Here is a 25,186-nt window from a genome sequence, read left to right as displayed (position 1 = left end):
CCGCACAAAAAAGCGCGACAAATCCACATGTGCGTTTTCTGCCAGGAGAGACAGAATCCGCACCAGAAATTCCTAAGCCTAATCCGCAACGTGTGCACATAGCCTGAAAAGACTTGCAATAATCAGGGGCCACGTAACTTTGGAGCTTTTACGGTGGGGCGCACAAGATTCAAGTTACGCCACTGCCAAGAATTGTTGCTGACTATGTACAAAATAAAATCAACTCTGAAGCGTGATTTCTGCCTAAATTGCCTAAAGTAAACTGCACGTCCCTATATTTATTGAAGAGCAGTACTGCAGGACAGGGGGCGCCATCACACCAGCCTGCGCTTAGGACTGGGGGGTTTCTGCAGCCTAAGTGCTGGCACACTCCTCCTATTCCTGATATTTGGAGGAGGGGTGATGTCTGCATCCGGGGGTCTTCCATGTGTGAAGTAGTGTTGCTGCCCAGCTCACAGAGAGTTAATCGCAGAGTTCCTGTGTAGCTGGCAGTGACTGCACCATGCCCTCCTATGTGCTGCTGCTCCTGCTGCTCTTCCTGGCTCCCTCCCTGCAGAAGAACAGGGACTTCTACACCTTCAAAGTGATCAACATCAGGGGCAAACTGGTGTCTCTGGAAAAATACAGGGGCTCGGTGAGTGACACCCAACTGACACATCTGCAGCACAGAACTTTCCTGGAATTACAACTTCCACTAGATCTGTATCTACATGCAGAAAACTTTCCTAAACCGAGCGAAAACCTGGATGTAACGTTATGTGCACCCTACAGAACTGACATATCACCTGTATAGAACCGCTAATTACGGTATAGAACATTTCTGTAACATGCTAGAACCTTATGTAACCTTACATGTACCCTACAGAACTGACATGTTACCTTTATAGAACCTGTAATAGCGTCATAGAACTTTTCTGTAACATGCTAGAACCTTATGTAACTTTACATGTACCCTACAGAACTGACATGTTACCTTTATAGATACTGTAATAGCGTCATAGAACATTTCTGTAACATGCTAGAACCTTATGTAACCTTACGTGTACCCTACAGAACTGACATTTTACCTTTATAGAACCTGTAATAGCGTCATAGAACATTTCTGTAACATGCTAGAACCTTATGTAACCTTACGTGTACCCTACAGAACTGACATATTACCTGCATAGAACCTCTAATTACGGTATATAACATTTCTGTAATGTGCTAGAACCTTATGTAACCTTACATGTACCCTACAGAACTGACATGTTACCTTTATAGAACCTGTAATAGCGTCATAGAACATTTCTGTAACATGCTAGAACCTTATGTAACCTTACATGTACCCTACAGAACTGACATGTTACAGTACCTTTATAGAACCTGTAATAGCGTCATAGAACATTTCTGTAACATGCTAGAACCTTATGTAACCTTACATGTACCCTACAGAACTGACATGTTACCTTTATAGAACCTGTAATAGCGTCATAGAACATTTCTGTAACATGCTAGAACCTTATGTAACCTTACGTGTACCCTACAGAACTGACATGTTACCTGTATAGAACCTGTAATCACAACATAGAACATTTCTGTAACGTCCTAGAACCTTATGTAACCTTACGTGTACCCTACAGAACTGACATGTTACCTTTATAGAACCTGTAATAGCGTCGTAGAACATTTCTGTAACATGCTAGAACCTTATGTAACCTTACATGTACCCTACAGAACTGACATGTTACCTTTATAGAACCTGTAATAGCGTCATAGAACATTTCTGTAACATGCTAGAACCTTATGTAACCTTACATGTACCCTACAGAACTGACATGTTACCTTTATAGAACCTGTAATAGCGTCATAGAACAATTCTGTAACATGCTAGAACCTTATGTAACCTTACATGTACCCTACAGAACTGACATGCTACCTTTATAGAACCTGTAATAATGTCATAGAACATTTCTGTAACATGCTAGAACCTTATATAACCTTACGTGTACCCTACAGAACTGACATGTTACCTTTTATAGAACCTGTAATAGCGTCATAGAACATTTCTGTAACATGCTAGAACCTTATGTAACCTTACGTGTACCCTACAGAACTGACATGTTACCTGTATAGAACCTGTAATCACAACATAGAACATTTCTGTAACGTCCTAGAACCTTATGTAACCTTACGTGTACCCTACAGAACTGACATGTTACCTTTATAGAACCTGTAATAGTGTCGTAGAACATTTCTGTAACATGCTAGAACCTTATGTAACCTTACATGTACCCTACAGAACTGACATGTTACCTGTATAGAACCTGTAATAGTGGCATAGAACATTTCTGTAACGTCCTAGAACCTTATGTAACCTTACGTGTACCCTACAGAACTGACATGTTACCTTTATAGAACCTGTAATAGCGTCATAGAACATTTCTGTGATGTCCTAGTACCTTATGTAACCTTACGTGTACCCTACAGAACTGACATATTACCTGCACAGAACCTCTAATCGTGGCATAGAATATTATGTAACTTCCAGATCAGTGCATATATCTTTCCTACCGCATCTGAGTGCAACATAGAACTTTTTCGTAACACTACGACTTATCTTAGGGAGAACAATTCGGTCGGCAGTCTGAAATTAAACATGCATGATCGACATCTATCCCAACCATCATTTGGCCGGCGCTCCCGTGCACATTAGACCATCAGCCAAACCCGTTGGTACCGGCGACTTCGGCCAACATAAGTTTAATGTGTACGGCCAGCTGAACTCTGCACAGACCGTCTACTCCTTAGGCCTCATTCAGTCGTTCCATTTCCCTGTATGTGTTCGCCTTGCCTTTTATCACAGATAGAAAACATCCCCAGTACAGTCTATGGGACTGTTCACATGCTTGTTTTATTTTTGGCAGGCAGAGTGTCACCAAAAATTGAAAAATAAATAAAGAGAACAAATAGTGAGATTTGTCCATTTTTTGATCCGATTTGTGAATCAAATTTACACCTTCAAATCAATAGGTCAGTGAGACAGAATGGGTAGGGGGCATCAGTATGTTGTCTGTTTTTACTGTTTTATGGTAAGGAGAAGCAAAGAATAATTCTTTTTTTCGTGTATGTCAACCTGATCGAAACGATTTTTTTAATGTAAAAATAAAAAGCAGACGTCTAAATCAGCGAGTCCGTAGAAGTTTCTGACAAATAGTAATGTGCCTCATATCTCCATGAGTAAATCTGCTAATAGCGACATAGAGGGTTCCTGTAATAAGCTAGAATCTGGATGTGACCTACTGTTCTGTGTTCCTATAGTAATCATTCTGGGAGTATTTTACTGCCTATAATGTGACATCTCGCTGTTTCCTAGTAACCAGCTGTGTGTATTCCGCCCTATAGTCATGTGCGGCTCTTTACATGTAAGCGATCACACAATCATGTCAACTAACACCCATATATTCCATCTACATGGCTACAAAGGTTTCTTCTCCAGAATTTCTTTTTATTCTGTGCCTGATGAACAGACCTGAGTAGTCTCGAAAGCTTGCAATTTGTTACCATCTTTTCAGTTAGCCATTAAAAGGTATCAACCACTGAAGACTCTCAATTCTAAATATTTTAGAAAACAGTCAGACATGGCATGGCGGACACAGAGGAAGCGTGTCTGCTCTTGTTTGGACATACAGGGGTTAATCGCTATGGAATGAAGCCTCCCTCCCCTTATTAGCTCCTTACAAGGGGGCTGCAGAGGTGGCATGTAGGGCTAGCAGCCGGCACTGCAACATTGTAACTTGAGGACTGTATACATGATCCTGTATCATACAAAATGTCATTTAGTTGTAAATATTTACATATAAGTGTTTGTGTTCAGACAAACGTATGATCGATCAATGTGCAAAGCGCATAGTGTGCAGCCAGCCCGTGGACCAATGCACGATGGTGGTGTAGTGCACGTGAACATTTTTACACGATGCCCTCGTCTGATCTGGGTTATTTTTTTATCAGACTCCCTCATCAGGGTACGTGCCCACGATCAGGAAATAGCAGGGCTGTGGACGCAGCGCATTTTCGTCAAATAGAAGCAGGGCGGGCATGGGATTTCTATAAGTCTTATATCCTATCGTAGAACGCAGCGTTTTTTTGGGACACAGCGCAGGTGAGCTGCGCCCAAACCGCTGCTATTACGGATCGTGGGCACGTACCCTTAGGCTATGAGCACACAATGCGGATTTAGTGCGGATCTGCAGTGGATTTTTCCGCATAGAAACGCTGCAGATCCGCACTGTGATTTACAGTACAATGGAAATCAATGAGAAAAAAAAAGCTGTGCACATGGTGCGGAAAAATAAGCGCGGAAACGCTGCGGATTTAAAAGAAGTGCATGTCACTTCTTTTGTGTGGATCTGCAGCGTTTCTGCACCCTTCCATTATAGAAATCCGCAGTGGTAAAACCCGCAGAAAATCTGCATCAATTCCGCATACAAACCGCACAAAATCCGCAGCAAATCTGCACCTGCGGTTTCTGCCAGGAGATGCGGATTTTGTGCAGAAAATTCTGCACCCCATTCCGCAACGTGTGCACATAGCCTTATTCTTAATAGGAGTATTAAAAAAAACTGATGAGACCCCCCAATCCTAATAATGAGTGGATTTTGGTCCCAGAAGACCTCTATAGGGACTGGTACATGAAAAGAAGAGAAAATGATTTCAACAGTCTGCTGGACTGAATTTACATCCATTTTTGCGGCATCTGCTTTTCTCATATGAGTCGATTTTTTTTCCTGCCCATTGAACATTAAAAATGGAAAACCCACAAATGGCGTCCATGTGCTGCTTATATTATTTTCACAAACCCATAGACTTGGATCAGCGAGTAAAATCTGTGATTGCGTTTAAAATCCGACATTACTCCATCTTTCTTTTTCAAACACATGGTCCATAAAAGAGCATGGCCATGTGAACCGGCCCATAAACTATGGAGTTATATTCATGAAAGATGCTGAAAAAAAACATGTGAAAGCGCCATAAATCACAGTCCTTGTACAGAACGGATTGCATGGATTGACTGCAAGTCTCCTAAACTGAATTTTTCAGCCTTGTACGTATTTATGAGGCTGTAAATTCAGGTCAGGACGCCCCTTGGCAGTCCTGAGATTGCAGTCGATATTATGTGGGATGCCAGCCTAAGGACTGGTAGTGATCCCAGAAGCTGGATCCTTGGTGAACTCAATTATGGCGGTGGCTATGTGCAGCAGTATGTGGGATGCCAGCCTAAGGACTGGTAGTGATCCCAGAAGCTGGATCCCTGGTGAGCTCAATTATGGTGGTGGCTGTGTGCAGCAGTATGTGGGATGCCAGCCTAAGGACTGGTAGTGATCTCATAAGCTGGATCCCTGGTGATCTCAATCATGGCGGTGGCTTTGTGCAGCAGTATGTGGAATGCCAGCCTAAGGACTGGTAGTGATCCCAGAAGCTGAATCCCTCGTGAGCTCAATCATGGCGGTTGCTATGTGCAGCAGTATGTGTGATGCCAGCCTAAGGACTGGTAGTGATCTCATAAGCTGGATCCCTGGTGATCTCAATCATGGCGGTGGCTTTGTGCAGCAGTATGTGGGATGCCAGCCTAAGGACTGGTAGTGATCCCAGAAGCTGAATCCCTGGTGAGCTCAATTATGGTGGTAGCTGTGTGTTATGTTTGCTAATGACAGGTGTTATGAAGGCAATCCAGAAACACAGTGTGCTTAGCGATCAGAGCGCACACAGTGATCTGACAAATACCCAAAAATACAAGAACGAGCTCTGAGACGTGGAAACTCTGTAGACTGCACACCTGATCCTATCCTAAACACAACTAAAAGCGGCTGTGGATTGCGCCTAACAACTACCTAGGCAACTCGGCACAGCCTAAGAAACTAGCTAGCCTGAAGATAGAAAAATAGGCCTGACTTGCCCCAGAGAAATTCCCCAAAGGAAAAGGCAGCCCCCCACATATAATGACTGTGAGTAAGATGAAAAGACAAAACGTAGGGATGAAATAGATTCAGCAAAGTGGGGCCCGATATTCTAGGACAGAGCGAGGACAGTAAAGCGAACTTTGCAGTCTACAAAAAACCCTAAAGCAAAACCACGCAAAGGGGGCAAAAAAAACCCACCGTGCCGAACTAACGGCACGGCGGTACACCCTTTGCGTCTCAGAGCTTCCAGCAAAACAAAAGACAAGCTGGACAGAAAAAAAAAAACAACAAAAAAGCAAAAAGCACTTAGCTATACAGAGCAGCAGGTCACAGGAACAATCAGGAGAAGCTCAGATCCAACACTGAAACATTGACAAGGAGCAAGGATAGCAGCATCAGGCGGAGTTAAGTAATGAAGCAGTTAACGAGCTCACCAGAACACCTGAGGGAGGAAGCTCAGAAGCTGCAGTACCACTTGTGACCACAGGAGTGAATTCAGCCACAGAATTCACAACAGTACCCCCCCCCTTGAGGAGGGGTCACCGAACCCTCACCAGAGCCCCCAGGCCGACCAGGATGAGCCGCATGAAAGGCACGAACAAGATCGGAAGCATGAACATCAGAGGCAAAAACCCAGGAATTATCTTCCTGAGCATAACCCTTCCATTTAACCAGATACTGGAGTTTCCGTCTAGAAACACGAGAATCCAAAATCTTCTCCACAATATACTCCAATTCCCCCTCCACCAAAACCGGGGCAGGAGGCTCAACAGATGGAACCATAGGTGCCACGTATCTCCGCAACAACGACCTATGGAATACATTATGTATGGAAAAGGAGTCTGGGAGGGTCAAACGAAAAGACACAGGATTGAGAACCTCAGAAATCCTATACGGACCAATAAAACGAGGTTTAAATTTAGGAGAGGAAACCTTCATAGGAATATGACGAGAAGATAACCAAACCAGATCCCCAACACGAAGTCGGGGACCCACACGGCGTCTGCGATTAGCGAAAAGTTGAGCTTTCTCCTGGGACAAGATCAAATTGTCCACTACCTGAGTCCAGATCTGCTGCAACCTATCCACCACAGAATCCACACCAGGACAGTCCGAAGACTCAACCTGTCCTGAAGAGAAACGAGGATGGAACCCAGAATTGCAAAAAAATGGAGAAACCAAGGTAGCCGAGCTGGCCCGATTATTAAGGGCGAACTCAGCCAACGGCAAAAAGGACACCCAATCATCCTGGTCTGCAGAAACAAAACATCTCAGATATGTTTCCAAGGTCTGATTGGTTCGTTCGGTCTGGCCATTAGTCTGAGGATGGAAAGCCGAGGAAAAGGATAGGTCAATGCCCATCCTACCACAAAAGGCTCGCCAAAACCTTGAAACAAACTGGGAACCTCTGTCAGAAACAATATTCTCAGGAATGCCATGCAACCGAACCACATGCTGAAAGAACAAAGGTACCAAATCAGAGGAGGAAGGCAATTTAGCCAAGGGCACCAGATGGACCATTTTCGAAAAGCGATCACAGACCACCCAAATGACTGACATCTTTTGAGAAACGGGAAGGTCAGAAATGAAATCCATCGAAATATGTGTCCAAGGCCTCTTTGGGACCGGCAAGGGCAAAAGCAACCCACTGGCACGAGAACAGCAGGGCTTAGCCCTAGCACAAATCCCACAGGACTGCACAAAAGTACGTACATCCCGTGACAGAGATGGCCACCAGAAGGATCTAGCCACTAACTCTCTGGTACCAAAGATTCCAGGATGACCAGCCAACACCGAACAATGAAGTTCAGAGATAAGTTTATTAGTCCACCTATCAGGGACGAACAGTTTCTCTGCTGGACAACGATCAGGTTTATTAGCCTGAAATTTTTGCAGCACCCGCCGCAAATCAGGGGAGATGGCAGACACAATGACTCCTTCCTTGAGGATACCCGCTGGCTCAGATAAACCCGGAGAGTCGGGCACAAAACTCCTAGACAGAGCATCCGCCTTCACATTTTTAGAGCCCGGAAGGTACGAAATCACAAAGTCAAAGCGGGCAAAAAATAACGACCAACGGGCCTGTCTAGGATTCAAGCGCTTGGCAGACTCGAGATAAGTCAAGTTCTTATGATCAGTCAATACCACCACGCGATGCTTAGCTCCTTCAAGCCAATGACGCCACTCCTCGAATGCCCACTTCATGGCCAGCAACTCTCGATTGCCCACATCATAATTACGCTCAGCGGGCGAAAACTTCCTGGAAAAGAAAGCACATGGTTTCATCACTGAGCAATCAGAACCTCTCTGTGACAAAACCGCCCCTGCTCCAATCTCAGAAGCATCAACCTCGACCTGGAACGGAAGAGAAACATCTGGCTGACACAACACAGGGGCAGAACAAAAACGACGCTTCAACTCCAGAAAAGCTTCCACAGCAGCAGAAGACCAATTAACCAAATCAGCACCCTTCTTGGTCAAATCGGTCAATGGTTTGGCAATGCTAGAAAAATTACAGATGAAGCGACGATAAAAATTAGCAAAGCCCAGGAACTTTTGCAGACTTTTCAGAGATGTCGGCTGAATCCAATCCTGGATGGCTTGGACCTTAACTGGATCCATCTCGATAGTAGAAGGGGAAAAGATGAACCCCAAAAATGAAACCTTCTGCACACCAAAGAGACACTTTGATCCCTTCACAAACAAAGAATTAGCACGCAGGACCTGAAAAACTGTTCTGACCTGCTTCACATGAGACTCCCAATCATCCGAGAAGATCAAAATGTCATCCAAGTACACAATCAGGAATTTATCCAGGTACTCTCGGAAGATGTCATGCATAAAGGACTGAAACACTGATGGAGCATTGGCAAGTCCGAATGGCATCACTAGATACTCAAAATGACCCTCGGGCGTATTAAATGCAGTTTTCCATTCATCTCCTCGCCTGATTCGCACCAGATTATACGCACCACGAAGATCTATCTTGGTGAACCAACTAGCCCCCTTAATCCGAGCAAACAAATCAGATAACAATGGCAAGGGGTACTGAAATTTAACCGTGATCTTATTTAGAAGGCGGTAATCTATACAAGGTCTCAGCGAACCATCCTTCTTAGCTACAAAAAAGAACCCTGCTCCTAATGGTGACGATGACGGGCGAATATGCCCCTTCTCCAGGGATTCCTTCACATAACTGCGCATAGCGGCGTGCTCAGGCACAGATAAATTAAACAGTCGACCTTTTGGGAATTTACTACCAGGAATCAAATTGATAGCACAATCACAATCCCTATGCGGAGGTAGGGCATCAGACTTGGGCTCATCAAATACATCCCGGTAATCAGACAAGAACTCTGGAACCTCAGAAGGGGTGGATAATGAGATAGACAGAAATGGAACATCACCATGTACCCCCTGACAACCCCAGCTGGACACCGACATGGATTTCCAATCTAATACTGGATTATGGGCTTGTAGCCGTGGCAACCCCAACACGACCACATCATGCAGATTATGCAACACCAGAAAGCGGATAACCTCCTGATGTGCAGGAGCCATGCACATGGTCAGCTGGGTCCAGTATTGAGGCTTATTCTTGGCCAAAGGCGTGGCATCAATTCCTCTCAATGGAATAGGACACTGCAAGGGCTCTAAGAGAAACCCACAACGCTTAGCATACTCCAAGTCCATCAAATTCAGGGCAGCGCCTGAATCCACAAATGCCATGACAGAATACGATGACAAAGAGCAGATCAAGGTAACGGACAGAAGAAATTTTGACTGTACCGTACCAATGGTGGCAGACCTAGCGAACCGCTTAGTGCGCTTAGGACAATCAGAGATAGCATGAGTGGAATCACCACAGTAGAAACACAGCCCATTCAGACGTCTGTGTTCTTGCCGTTTAACTCTGGTCAAAGTCCTATCGCACTGCATAGGCTCAGGTTTAAGCTCAGGTAATACCGCCAAATGGTGCACAGATTTACGCTCACGCAAGCGTCGACCGATCTGAATGGCCAAAGACATAGACTCATTCAAACCAGCAGGCATAGGAAATCCCACCATGACATCCTTAAGGGCTTCAGAGAGACCCTTTCTGAACATAGCTGCCAGCGCAGATTCATTCCATTGAGTGAGCACGGACCACTTTCTAAATTTCTGACAATATACCTCTATCTCATCCTGACCCTGACAAAGAGCCAGCAAATTTTTCTCTGCCTGATCCACTGAATTAGGTTCATCGTACAGCAATCCGAGCGCCAGGAAAAACGCATCGATATTACTCAATGCAGGATCTCCTGGCGCAAGAGAAAATGCCCAGTCCTGAGGGTCGCCGCGCAAAAAAGAAATAACAATCAAAACCTGTTGAACTGGATCACCAGAGGAGCGAGGTTTCAAGGCCAGAAATAATTTACAATTATTTTTTAAACTCAGAAACTTAGTTCTATCTCCAAAAAAACAAATCAGGAATAGGAATTCTTGGTTCCAACATAGCTTTCTGATCAATAGTGTCTTGAATCTTTTGTACTCTTGCCGAGAGCTGATCCACAAATGAAGACAGACTTCTAATGTCCATCGCTACACCTGTGTACTGAACCACCCAAATGTCTAGGGGAAAAAAAAGGCAAAACACAGTGCAAAGAAAAAAAAATGGTCTCAGAACTTCTTTTTTCCCTCTATTGAGAATCATTAGTACTTTGGGCTTCCTGTACTGTTTTGAAAGGCTATTCAGTACTACAATGGACATAGCGGTCAGAGCACATACAGTGATCTGACAATAACCCAAAATCATAGAACGAGCTCTGAGACGTGGGAACTCTGCAGACCGCAATCCCTAATCCTCTCCAAACAACACTAGAGGCAGCCGTGGATTGCGCCTAACTCTGCCTATGCAACTCGGCACAGCCTGAGAAACTAACTAGCCTGAAGATAGAAAATAAGCCTACCTTGCCTCAGAGAAATACCCCAAAGGAAAAGGCAGCCCCCCACATATAATGACTGTGAGTAAGATGAAAAGACAAACGTAGAGATGAAATAGATTCAGCAAAGTGAGGCCCGACTTTCTTAACAGATCGAGGATATAAAAGGTAACTTTGCGGTCTACACAAAACCCTAAAGAAAACCACGCAAAGGGGGCAAAAAGACCCTCCATACCGAACTAACGGCACGGAGGTACACCCTTTGCGTCCCAGAGCTTCCAGCAACAAATTAGACAAGCTGGACAGAAAAAATAGCAAACAAATAGCAAAGAAGAACTTAGCTATGCAGAGCAGCAGGCCACAGGAATGATCCAGGGAAAAGCAAGTCCAACACTGGAACATTGACAGGAAGCCAGGATCAAAGCATTAGGTGGAGTTAAGTAGAGAAGCACCTAACGACCTCACCAGATCACCTGAGGGAGGAAACTCAGAAGCCGCAGTACCACTTCCCTCCACCAACAGAAGCTCACAGAGAGAATCAGCCGAAGTACCACTTGTGACCACAGGAGGGAGCTCTGCCACAGAATTCACAACACATATGTGAACAATGCTGTTAAAGACCTGTGATAGTTCGAGGCCTTGTTAGAGATCTGGCATTTGGGCCCACAAGCTTCAAGTTACGTTACGGCCCCCACTGATCTAGTATTAATATTAGAAGACCCCTTTAATGACTCATTGTATATAGTTATGATTTTAAGGACATTTTGTTTAAAAAGTTATGCCAACAGGACTGCAAATAATGGGGTAACGATGGATTGACAAAGGGAGCCCCTTCACTTTGTCTAACCCCCTAGATGCTGCAATTGTTGTTGGCTGTGGCATCTAAGGGAGCGAATGGTCAAGATCAGCATTATCTCCATCCCAGGCATTAGATGGAGAAGCTTATGAACAAGCACACTCACAGTGGTATAAGGACCCATAGAGTCTACACATCACCGTGCACAGTCAAGCATAAGCCAAATGGTTCTGCCCCGTTGTTTGAGTGAGAGAGGGGGCCATGCACTAACCTGAGCGCCACCGCAAAGTTTATATGACCATATAATGAAAAGTTCTGCAAGGTCGATACAGTTAAATCCCATCTGTCACTGAATTCCTCTCTACTTCAAGAAGACGTGAAGAAGTGTAGGAGAAACGCGCGTCGGGGTGGAGGAACATGGCTCGGACGTCACTCACATTGTAAGTCGTGATGTATAGACTTTTAGCCTATGTCTAATTATGCAGGAAGTGGCATGTGATCATCATGTATAGCTCTTAATGAGGAATCACTGTTAAAACTGTTATCATAGTAGACTGGTGGAAATTGGAGCAAGGTGCCCTGCACTTGATATATTGACTGTTGTGAATTCTGTGGCAGAGCTCCCTCCTGTGGTCACAAGTGGTACTTCGGCTGATTCTCTCTGTGAGCTTCTGTTGGTGGAGGGAAGTGGTACTGCGGCTTCTGAGTTTCCTCCCTCAGGTGATCTGGTGAGGTCGTTAGGTGCTTCTCTACTTAACTCCACCTAATGCTTTGATCCTGGCTTCCTGTCAATGTTCCAGTGTTGCACTTGCTTTTCCCTGGATCATTCCTGTGGCCTGCTGCTCTGCATAGCTAAGTTCTTCTTTGCTATTTGTTTGCTATTTTTTCTGTCCAGCTTGTCTAATTTGTTGCTGGAAGCTCTGGGACGCAAAGGGTGTACCTCCGTGCCGTTAGTTCGGTACGGAGGGTCTTTTTGCCCCCTTTGCGTGGTTTTCTTTAGGGTTTTGTGTAGACCGCAAAGTTACCTTTTCTATCCTCGATCTGTTTAGAAAGTCGGGCCTCACTTTGCTGAATCTATTTAATCTCTACGTTTGTCTTTTCATCTTAACTCACAGTCATTATATGTGGGGGGCTGCCTTTTCCTTTGGGGTATTTCTCTGAGGCAAGGTAGGCTTATTTTCTATCTTCAGGCTAGTTAGTTTCTCAGGCTGTGCCGAGTTGCATAGGCAGAGTTAGGCGCAATCCACGGCTGCCTCTAGTGTTGTTTGGAGAGGATTAGCGATTGCGGTCTGCAGAGTTCCCACGTCTCAGAGCTCGTTCTATGATTTTGGGTTATTGTCAGATCACTGTATGTGCTCTGACCGCTATGTCCATTGTAGTACTGAATTGCCTATCATAACAATTGACATACAACATATAACACGTGGGCAGCTCTAGCTCTATTCACTTTATTTTTTTCAGCACATCCCCTTAGGCATTCTATATGGGCCTTTCTAGGCAAGCTGCTTTTTCCTCCTTGCTTTATATATTTGGACGAGATATAGTCATGTCCTTCACAATAATTTACTATGTATAAAGATCAGTAAAATGTGTGTGTAATGGTGTCCTTGGCCACTAGCCAGGTTCCTCACATTGGAGGCATTGGTTTTTATGCTATTGTTTGATTTCTTAATATGTGCATATTTAATAAAAATTGCCACTTGTATTTTAAGATTAATTATTCTTGTGCTTTTCTGCACTTCCCTCTTGAAGTAGAGGAATTCGGTGACAGACGGGATTTAAATGTTTAGTATTCGGCATAAAGTACTTTTGGATCACACCATTTTTTTTATTAAAGGTTGATACAGTATATACTTTGCACTTCATTTATCTCCTATTTTCAACATCTCTGTTTGCTGCCAGCATAAGGGAACAAGCTTGTTTATATCCAGAGACATAAAAGTCCTGTTCAAGACTAGTACTTGTCACAGCTGAGAATTTGTATCAATGGCTTCAAGTTTTAGCAATCTTCTGTGAGCTACCTCCAGATGTATCTATCATGATGTAATAGTTTGCTGCAATGTTTCAGCCCGAGTACCGGTAACTTAGTACAGAGGTCCCCAACTCCAGTCCTCAAGGCCCACCAACAGGTCATGTTTTCAGGATTTCCTTTGCATTGCACAGGTGATGCAATTATTACCTGGGCAAGACTAAGGAAATCCTGAAAACATGACCTGTTGGTGGGCCTTGAGGACTGGAGTTGGGGACCTCTGACTTAGTAGATAGAGCAAGTAGAATTTTTTTAGATGTGTGAATGTGTGTCTGTATATAGGAGGCTATGTGGGGGCTCATACTGTGTGGTGGATATGTGAGGGCTCATACTATATAGGAGGGCTATGTGAGGGCTCATACTGTATAGGAGGGCTATGTGAGGGCTCATACTGTGTGGTGGATATGTGAGGGCTCATACTGTATAGGAGGGCTATGTGGGGGCTCATACTGTATATATTGGGCTATGTGAGGGCTCATACTGTATAGGAGGGCTATGTGGGGGCTCATACTGTATGGTGGATATGTGAGAGCTCATACTGTATAGGAGGGCTATGTTGGGGCTCATACTGTATGGTGGATATGTGGGGGCTCATACTGTATAGGAGGGCTATGTGGGGGCTCATACTGTATGGTGGATATATGAGGACTCATACTGTATATAAGTGGGCTATGTGGGGGCTCATACTGTATATATTGGACTATGTGAGGGCTCATACTGTATGGTGGATATGTGAGGGCTCATACTGTATAGGAGGGCTATGTGGGGCCTCATACTGTATGGTGGATATGTGGGGGCTCATACTGTATATAAGTGGGCTATGTGGGAGCTCATACGGTAAATTTGGCGGCTCATACTGTATATATGGAGGTTATGTGGGGGCTCATACTGTATATAGAAGGGCTATGTGAGGGCTCACTGTTTATATGGCGGCTATGTGGGGGCTCATACTGTATATAAGTGGGCTATGTGGGGGCTCATATTGTATATAGGAGGCTTTGTGGGGGATTATACTGTATTTAATTGGCCTACTTATATAGGGAGGCTATGTGAGCGCTCATACTGTAAGTGGTATTTAAGTGGGGGCTCATCTATATAATTGCCTAAGGGTTTTTCCGTCTGTCTGTCTTTCTGTCTGTCTGTCTGTCTGTCTGTCTGTCCTGGAAATCCCGCCTCTCTGATTGGTCGAGGCCGCCAGGCCTCGACCAATCAGCGACGGGCATAGCGACGAAGATGTCATAAAGGACGTAGATATCCCGCGTCTGATTGGTCGAGGCCGCCAGGCCTCGACCAATCAGCAACGGGCACAGCGACGATGATGTCATAAAAGACATAGAAATCCCACGTTTCTGATTCAGCGACGGGCACAGTATCGACGTATATGTCATAATGGTTGCCATGGCGACGATGATGTCATAAAGGTTGCCTCGACCAATCAGCGACGGGCACAGTTTGCCGCAAATTCTGGAATCATCATTGTCCATATGCTACGGGGACATGCATATTCTAGAATACCCGATGCGTTAGAATCGGGCCACAATCTAGTACTGTATAAGGAGGCTATGTGGGGGCTCATACTGTATATAGAGGGCCATGTGGTATCTCATACTGTATATATGGAGGGTTTGTGGGGGGTTCATACTGTATAAAGAGGCTATGTGAGGGTTATGTGTGGGGGTTATACTGTATGTAGGAGGACTATGTGGGGCTTGTACTGTATATTGGGGGTTATGTGGGGGATAATACTGTAAATAGAGGAGCTATATGGGGGCTAATACTGCATATAGGGGGCTGTGTGGGGGCTCACACTGTATATAGTGGGGCTGTGTGTGGGATCATACTGTATATAGGGGGTGTCAGCATACTTAAATCTGCTCAATATTACCTGGCACAATTAATATTAATATTGAGCAGAATTAATTTCAGCCCATTTGTTCAGCCCTCCACAAAAGCCGTGGTCTCTTATGTGACTTCATGAAATAAAATGAATCGCCCACTTCTGGTCTAGACTGAATACAAGTAAGCAGATGTCTTGGAAATGTTAAGGAATTAAAGCAAAAAGTATGATGGAGAGTTGCAGAACATTTATTCTGTATGGGCTGCCATGCTGCAGCGAACTTTCTGCCCCTATGGTTTCCAATCAAGCTGTATCCTGCTACATGCAGTTTATTAGCTAATGAGCCCTCTACCTTCCTGCCATACAGATTTATATGCTGTGATGATATTATAACTGATCGCTGCACCATTTCCTTGCCCTGTCTTTCTAGGTGGCGTTGGTTGTGAATGTGGCCAGTCAGTGTGGCTTCACCGATGGCCACTACAAGGCATTACAGAAGCTCCAGCGGGACCTGGGACCTTACCACTTCAACGTTTTGGGCTTCCCCTGTAACCAGTTTGGGCATCAGGAGCCGAACAGTGAGCGTGAAATTGACTCTTTTGTCAAAAAGAATTACAGCGTTACCTTCCCCATGTTCAGCAAGATTGCGGTGACTGGTGTCGGAGCCAACGCTGCCTATAAATATCTGACAGGTGAGGAAAGGGTGGCATGACTGTAAGGCTGTATCTACTGATGGTGTCAGGGTTACACCCCGAATCAGAAATGTACTAGGATATGTCCATCACTCCCATAGATCCCCATTGTCGTGACGAGTCGGGCATTACAATTATCCATGTTTTACTGTGAAATACACTGCAGGTGCCGGCTGTGTTACACTGCCGGCACCTGACAGTAACTGATGCACTTGGAGTAAGGTCCGATCACATCAAGGTGAATGCTTCTGTGATACATGACGGTGGCATTTAATAGTCTTCAGGATGGCGGTCATCACATTTGATGGCCAAGGGCACCCGGAACGACACAGTGACGGGGCGCTGATCGGTTGCATCTGGCAGCCCAGAGCATTATGAAGACCTTCATGCCTTGTGAAAAAAAAAAGTCCTATGAAGCCCAACCGGATCTCAGTGTGTCTATTTCACATCATTCTGCAGTCCTATAATACTGCAGAGTATTGCATAAGTAATCAGACGATCGCCGGTTCAACTGCCCTAAGGAAACTAATTACAAATGAAAAATTATTAAAAAAATATATTTTCTCAAAAAGTTTTTCTCCAAACATAAATAGCGACATGTAAAAAAAATACATATTTGGTAATGCTGAGTGTATATTTGTCCAAACAAAGAAAAATATACAAATATTTCTTCTATGCGATGAACACTGAAACAGGAAAGCATTGAAAAGCCAGAATAGGTGTTTTTCAGTCCCCTTGAAAAATGAAAAACAAAGTGATCAAAATGTTGTATGTACTCCATAATGGTAATAATTGGAGACACAAAACCAATTTTTATTCTCAAATGTCTCCTAGGTCCATTGAGTTTAACCTATAGCCTAACATGTTGATCCAGAGAAAGGCAAAAAGCCCATGGGGCCGAATCCAATAAGTCCATATTAAAGGAAAAATTCCCTCCCGACTCCATATGGCAATCGGACTAGTTCCCAGCGTCAACTCCCCATCACAGAATCTAGTGCCTTTAATCTGTCATATTATATTTATCAAGAAATACATCCACATCCCTCTTGAATTTTAGTTGTGAATCAACTATTACAACATCATGCAGCAGAGCGTTCCATAGTCTCACTGCTCTTACAGCTTTTTTCATTGTGTCTTTTTACTCTTATTCTCATTGTTGTATTTTTATTCCCTAGTTTTTTCAATAAAGTGTTATCTTTTAGCTCTTGTGTCCATCTTTTTTCGGTATTCTTTCACTGCTCTTACAGTAGAGAATCCATTGTTTCACTGCTCTTACAGTAGAGAATCCATAGTCTCACTGTTCTTACAGTAGATAATCCATAGTCGTACTGCTCTTACAGTAGAGAATCCATAGTCTCACTGCTCTTACAGTAGAGAATCATTTGTCTCATTGCTCTTACAGTAGAGAATTCTTTGTCTCACTGCTCTTACAGTAGAGAACCCATTGTCTCACTGCTCTTACAGTAGATAATCCATAGTCTCACTGTTCTTAGAGTAGAGAATCCATAGTCTCACTGCTCTTACAGTAGAGAATCCATAGTCTCACTGCTCTTACAGTAGAGAATCCTTTGTCTCACTGCTCTTACAGTAGAGAATCCATTGTCTCACTGCTCTTACAATAGAGAATCTATAGTCTCACTGTTCTTACAGTAGAGAATCCATAGTCTTACTGCTCTTACAGTAAAGAATCAGTCTCACTGCTCTTACTGTAGAGAATCCATAGTCTCACTGCTCTTACAGTAGAGAATCCATTGTCTCACTGCTCTTACAGTACAGAATCCTTAGTCTCACTGCTCTTAAAATACAAGCCCTGACATAGTTTGACAAAAAAATAAAAAATAAAAGAAGCTATGACTCTTGGAGGAGAAAAAGCAACAATAACAAAATCACAAAAAAATAAAATTTGCCCAATCCTTAAGGGGTTAAACAGGTCTTTTTTTCTGATGACTTTTTTCTTGTAAGATGAGCAGCGGGTAAATAGCTGGAACTCCATCCCAACAAAGTCCAATATGTCAGTTTTGACGTCAGCCATTCTTGATTTAAAGGGGATCAACCCCCCCCCCTAAGTTGTCTATATGGGCACGTAGGTCATAGGAAGCTGAAAACAAAGATACCTTGAGATCTGCAATCTGATCCAGAGAAATCCACGTTTTTCTTAATATGTAAATTAGCTGTTAAGATCTATGGGACGGACAAAGATCTCCCTGAGAATCTGCCTCCAGAGCTTATTATAAATGAAAGGTGGCATTACCAGTGTGAAACATGTATATCAGGGGAGCAGACTGTCAGTCATTACCTGTAACGCCCCTATAATTTAAAATGAGCTCTGGAGGCAGATTCTCAGGGAGATCTATGGCCGGCCCGTAGATCTTAACAGCTCAATTACATATTAAGAAAAATGTTGATTTCCCCGGAATAAGATTTTTTTTTTCTTTATATTTATTTGGATGTACCATAGCTGTAAATGTTTCTCCGGCCCATTGACAAAATTCAAAAATAACAATGTCTTGTATCTAGTTTTGTTTTTTTTTTTTTTTGCTTGATATACTTTTTTTTTATTTTTATGTTTTTCCTACTTGTTAGAATCCTTTGGTCAAGAGCCGGATTGGAACTTCTGGAAATTTCTTGTAGGACCTGATGGAAAAGTTGTGAATGCGTGGGGTCCCACTGTCTCGGTAGAAGAGGTGAAGCCTCATGTTACGGAGCTGGTGAGGAAACTGATCTTGAAGAAAAAAGAGGAGTTATGATGAAGCAATATCAATGACCAGAACTTGGCAGCTCAGGGAATGGGGCAGGGTTTTTATTGAACATAATAAGGTAATATCGACTTATCCGAACATTTGCGTAAAGGACATTTTCACTGTTTGAATAAATGAATAAGGCTGGCACTGATGACATAGAAACCTACACATACACATGAGTAATTCCTATCAGATGTCACCATCCCTCATAATAAAACGTTCAGAAACACGGGCTCATTATTTCCCAAGATCCTGCAATAAGGAATCTATCAAAGAAGACAAGTATAAGCCATGTGTGTCAGCTCCCTTGTCATTTTCATGGGTGTAAATGACACTTTGCTGGATATTTCTACAAGAATTAATTTTCTACCCTCTCCTTTTTTTCTACTAGAATTTTTAGAAAATTTTCTGTGATCACTGCAAAAGAAATGCCCATAAGAACCTTTTTCCAATAAAATACATTAAGATGTCTCCCTTGCTTTGTTTTGGTGGACTGCTCAGATATTATTTTATGTTGGTTACGTGTCATTTGATGTTTTCGTTTTTTTTACTTAAAACTTGTTTGTGCCTTCTTTAAAGGGAATCTATTGTCAGAAAACATCCCATTGCAAAGGCAGTGTTTTCTTTAAATTTGCGGTCTATGTTACTTTTTTCTTTTATTCTTGAAATCTTGCAGCTTTCCCTCCGGTCACTAGTCTGTAAAATGTGCTGAGGCTTTTTTTAGTGCAGAAAAATCTGCTGCTAAAACTCAACGTGTGTACATACCTTAAATATTTTTTGATCCTAAAATAACATGTGCAAACGGCTCACATGCAGTGAGAATAGAAACTTTTTCAGCAGACAGAGACTCCAACAGAAGAGCACAGGGCCGCCGGGTCGAATCCCGAGGCATGACACTACCACCCATCCACGAGGGGCCACTGGAAACGCTGAGACCCCACTGCCAACGTCTCCAGCAGAACTCTTTTATTAGATGATCAGCATGCAGATCTTCCACTTCTTCTTCCGGGCCGTAACTCTTCCACGTAACTCTTCTTCCGGGGGGTACCTCTTACACGTAACCAAGTACTGCAGCCGTCATCTGACACATCTGGAACCCAAAACTTGCTCTACTTCAAAAATGTTGCTCTACCGATCTTCCTCTAAATCCATCTCAATAGTGTCCTGAGTAGGGTTGAGCGAAACGAATCGTTCATTTTCAAAAGTCGCCGACTTTTGGCAAAGTCGGGTTTCATGAAACCCGACCCGATCCCTGTGTGGGGTCGGCCATGCGGTACGCGACTTTCACGCCAAAGTCGCGTTTCGTATGACGCGCTTGGCGCCATTTTTTTCAGCCAATGAAGGAGCGTGGGCAGAGTGATGACATAGGTCTTAGGGGCGTGGACGCTTATCGTCATCTTGTCACTTGTGCGCTGTAGCGATTTGAAATGTGTAACACCAGCTTTTCTGGTCAGGGACGGAGGGGAGAGAGAGAGAGAGAGAGAGAGACAGAGAGAGAGAGAAAAAAAACCAAAAAAAAAAAACCATTGACTTTGCATTGGGTTTCGTGTTTCGGTCGATCCCCGACTTTACGCCATAATCGGCCGATTTCACTCGACTTTAGAGATAGTCGGGTTTCGCGAAACCTGACTCGACCCTAAAAAAGTAAAAGTCGCTCAACCCTAGTCCTGAGGCTTTGGCGTCCCATCAAACCTTTTATGCAGAGTGGAATGAAAGGAATTATTGATCATCTATGCACCCGGGAGCTAGAATTTGACCATCACAGGTTAAGGATTTTAATTATTTTATACAGATCAACAAACTTGGGAGCAAATTTTCTAGATGGTTCTCTGAGACGTACATTTTTGGAGGATAACCTCACAAATTCTCCTACCTTAAAAACAGGAGCCCTCCTACAGCTACGGGAAGCAGCTCTCTTGGCCCCGTCACAAGTCACCAAAAGACCATTTTCAACATTCTTCCATACCTTAATTAAGCATGAAGAAAATTTCTCCTCCTCTGATAAAGAGGATGGCAAACCCCAAAATTCCCAAGAGCAGGATAAAAACCTCCACAACAAAAAAAAGGCGAGGTACCTGTAGCTGTAAAGGTGCGATTATTGAGAGCAAATGCAGCAAGAGGTAGAAATGTAACCCAATCCTTCTAATTAGATGCAACAAATCATCTTAAGTACTGTTCAAACTCTTGACTCGCTCTCTCCATCAGACCATTGATCTCTGGGTGGTAACCTGGGGAGAACTAAACCTAATCTGGAGCAAAAACGACTCCAGAAGCTGGACCTGTCAGAAATAATGTTCTTAGGAACACCGTGTAATTTAAAGATGTGCGAGATGAACATTGCAGCCAGACTTTTAGCCGTCAGCAATTTCTTCAGCGGGACCAAATGCACCATTGTATTGAAGCGTTTGACCACCACCCACACTACCGTATTACCCTGAACTAGGCAGATTGGTGATGAAGTCCATGGACAAATACTGAGATGAGATCTCGTTAGGCAAGAGAAAAGCAGCCGTGGCTTAACAAGAGGCTCTGGCACAAACTCTGCACTTCCAGACATAATTGTTTACATCTTTACCAGTCTTTTACCACCAAAAGGACTTAGCTATAACTTTCCAGGTGGCTGAAGAATCCGGGTGTCCAGACAACCCAGAATCATGTACTTCATTAACAATATCTGTCCTTAACGAAGATGGTACAAAATGTTCGTTCAAAGGTAAGTCCTTTGGGGTACCACCCTGAGCATCTTGAATGTGTTGTCTGAGATCGATCTCCAAAGCACCCACCACCATCCTTGCACTAAGAATTTTAACAGTATTCTTGTCCCTCAACTCCAGAACAAAGCATCAGCTTTGATATGCTTAGATCCAGGGAAATAAGTCACTGAAACGTCAAACCGAGCAAAGAAAAGAGCCCATCGGGCTTGTCTAGTATTAAGGCTTCTTTTGTGGTGTTAATATACAACAGGTTTTTTTAAGATCAATAAAGACCTTTACCTTATGTATGGCCCCCTCCAACCAATGTCTCCATTCCTTAAATGTTCTCTTGACCGCCAAGAGTTTTCAGTTCCCAATATCATATTTAGACTCGGCTTGTGAAAATGTCTGAGAAAAGAAATCACAAGGATGCAAGTAACTATCTCTCGTTGGTGAGGGAAAGGCACCCATCCTCACAGAAGAGGCGTCTACCTCCACCGTAAACTGCAAGTCAACCTCGGGTTGACTGAGGACAGGACACTGCCTTTGAGAAGGCTGCCTTCAGAGCAGTGAAAGCATTCACAGACTCATTAGACCAAAGGGAAAAGTCAGTCCCCTTCCTGGTCATATCGGTAAGGGGTTTAACGATGACTTCAAAATTATTAATGAACTTTCAGTAGCTTTTGAATATACCCTTTTAATGCATCTCTTTCTAGAAGAGAAAGGTTAAACAGACGAGACGTAGACATTTTCGCAAAAGGTATCAATTTGGTCTCGCAATCATATGCTCTATGTGGAGGAAGGACTTCACACTCGGTCTCAGAAAACACATCCTCAAAATCCCGAATAAACCCTGGAAGATGAGCTCTCACAGACGCCAAGGACTTCGGTAAGTAAGTAGATTAGCAAAAACTTCCCCAAGATGTAATCCCACGAGTCTCCCAATCAATGGTAGGTTTGTGTTTAACCATTAATGAAATGGATTCTGTGTGTAATTCCCCCACTCTCGTGCATATTTTCTCGACCTTAAATGTACGGTAACATGACTTTCGGCAAGGGGAGATTTGTCAATTGCTGATACTTGAATACGAGAATAGCCAAGTGTAGACATACTGTAACCACATTCAATAGCGAACTCAGTCACTGAGATCTCAGGCAGAACCAGAATCTCCAAATGCGCAGCTAACAATAAACCCAGTTTCAGTCTCCAAAGATACTTGTCGTAAAAAAACAGTTGCATGCATGTGTGAGAGATAATTTCAGACTCTCGGAACTCACGTCGTCGTTACACCTTCAATTTTTTTTTAATCCTTTTTATATTTGAAGCACTGAATTATAATGTGAACCGAATGACCACCGTACAAACAAAAACGAGCAGGTGTTCAATTCCTTCATTGGGATATCGGCAAGCACCAATTTTCATACAGTCGCAGGATATATACTCCTAAAAACATTTCTTTATTATTATTTGTGAAAACTTAATGTTGGCTGTAATGAACTAATCTCTTATGTACCCCAATAAGTTTTTCTCTCTATCCCCAATAAGTGAAGACAGTAAGAACAAACATATCTACTTTGGGACACAATACGAAATCTTTTTGAGTCCCAACATATTTTATACATTCATTAACTTTCGGATTTATTCTGATATCAGTTATACGGTACTCATCAGTCTGATACTAATTTGCTTAATGATATATTTGGCTGGCAAACTCTGTGGTAATACTACTGCCTATGGTGTTGGTATTTACCGTAACTGGTAGAATTATCTACAGTACCCTGTGTATTATATTCCAGATTGATTATGAGTTCTCCTGAACACCAGTCTAATATACAGATAGTCCATTATTGACTTTATTTAGGGTTACAATGGCTGATACCTAGGCATGTAGCAACCTTACCGGTTGAGGAAACTAGGGGTTGTTCAACCAATTACAGAACGTTATTTTTTGTGCCCCGTGACAAGTTTTCTGGATTGTGATATATCTATTTGTATAAATTATTAGATCATTTAAGCTGTCACTCCTACAGGGTACAACAGGGAATACCAGGGTAAGTCGACGGTGAGCGTGGGGCACCATTTGCGCAATTGTAGGGTGCCAACCTCCATGACCAGGTAGGAACAAGACTAACTGGTAAAACAAGGTGACTACCCACTAGCATATTGTCGACTACCTGTTAAAAATTTATATTTTATATCACTGTTTGTTCTTATTGTCTTCACTTATTGGGGAACAACATTAGTTTTTTTTAATGAATAATAATAAAGAATACAGGAAAGATGTATATCCTGGTACCGTGTTAGCCAGTAGATAGAAAAATATTTAGGCTATGTGCACACGTTGCAGATTATTTGCGGTTTTCTAGCGTTTTTGCGCTATAAAAACGCTATAAAACCGTAAATAATCTGCATACATTAAGCATCCTATCATCTTTAATGAAATCTGCAATTTCTGTGCACATGATGTGCGTTTTTCCGCATGAAAAACGCATTGCGGAAAAATAATGAACCTGCTCATTAATTTTGCGGGTTTTTTGCGGTTTTCCCACTGTCTAATGCATTGGGAAATGTCCGGAAAAAAACACGCAAAAACCGCATCAAAACCGCGCAAAAAACGCAAAAAAACGCATGCGGATTTCATGCGGAAATTTCCCAGAAATGTCCAGATTTTCACAGGAATTTTCTGCATGAATTCCTGAACGTGTGCACATAGCCTTAGAATTGAGAGTCCTCAGTGGTTGATACCTTTTAATGGCTAACTGAAAAGATGTTTATCACTCATGGTAATTCTGCTTCATGTCACCTGTCTTATCCATGTTTTTTTTTCTATACTATGTTGTGTATAAATATGTGATTCTTCAGAATTTCGTTTCGTCTTTGCCTGATGAAGAGACCTGAGTAGTCTCGAAAGCTGCAATTTGTTACCATCTTTTCAATCAGCCATTAAAAGGTATCAACCACTGAGAACTCTCAATTCTAAATATTTTTTTTAATAATAAAGAAATGTTTTTTAGAATTGTATATCCTGTGAATGTATACTGAATATTATACACTAATTTCATATAGTTTTTCGGTGATTTACATCAGTTTACAAAGGTTCGCCCATGTCTACCAAGGAGAAAGAAGAAGTAACTGGCACAGCCTTAGGCTACGTTCACATTAGCGTTTTGCGGGGCTGCGTCGGGCGCAGCCGCGGCGACGCATGCGTCATGCGCCCCTATATTTAACATGGGGGCGCATGGACATGCGTTGTCTTGTGTTTTGTGACGCATGCATCTTTTTTGGCGCAAGTGTCAGGGCGCAGAGGACGCAGCAAGTTGCATTTTATTGCGTCCAAAATCAAGCCAAAAATGGATGCATGCGTCACAAAACAATGCGTTTTTGCGTGCGTTTCACATCCGTCGTGCGTTGCGGCGACGACGCTGCGTCCAAAGATGCAAATGTGAACGTAGCCTTAGATGTGTCTTTATCAATCAGACATCTGTCTAAACGGACAGCCAGTGACATTGCCTCCTCCATGGACATCAAAGAAGGAC

The 25,186-nt window shown here is 43.1% G+C and overlaps 1 protein-coding gene across 1 annotated transcript; it reads left to right on the top strand.

Annotated features, from left to right (window-relative positions):
* The first annotated feature begins 394 nt into the window (after positions 1–394).
* GPX7 (glutathione peroxidase 7) lies at positions 395–19,427 on the top strand. The gene is made up of 3 exons (XM_069737900.1): positions 395–634; positions 15,954–16,215; positions 18,799–19,427. The coding sequence occupies exons 1-3, from the start codon at positions 503–505 to the stop codon at positions 18,960–18,962; spliced, it is 558 nt and encodes a 185-aa protein (XP_069594001.1). The 5' UTR covers positions 395–502; the 3' UTR covers positions 18,963–19,427.
* Positions 19,428–25,186: the final 5,759 nt, after the last annotated feature.

Source organism: Ranitomeya imitator, chromosome 8 (assembly GCF_032444005.1).
Source record: "Ranitomeya imitator isolate aRanImi1 chromosome 8, aRanImi1.pri, whole genome shotgun sequence".
NCBI lineage: Eukaryota > Metazoa > Chordata > Amphibia > Anura > Dendrobatidae > Ranitomeya > Ranitomeya imitator.
Note: the sequence above shows the minus strand (reverse complement) of the source record. Positions and strands in the feature narration are given on the sequence as shown.

Bases quoted from the DNA above. Each gene is read 5' to 3' on its own strand.
- GPX7 (XM_069737900.1), top strand. From the start codon at position 503: ATGCCCTCCTATGTGCTGCTGCTCCTGCTGCTCTTCCTGGCTCCCTCC. The intron at 635-15,953 runs GTGAGTGACACC...CTGTCTTTCTAG, and splicing joins TGGAAAAATACAGGGGCTCG to GTGGCGTTGGTTGTGAATGT. The intron at 16,216-18,798 runs GTGAGGAAAGGG...CCTACTTGTTAG, and splicing joins TGCCTATAAATATCTGACAG to AATCCTTTGGTCAAGAGCCG.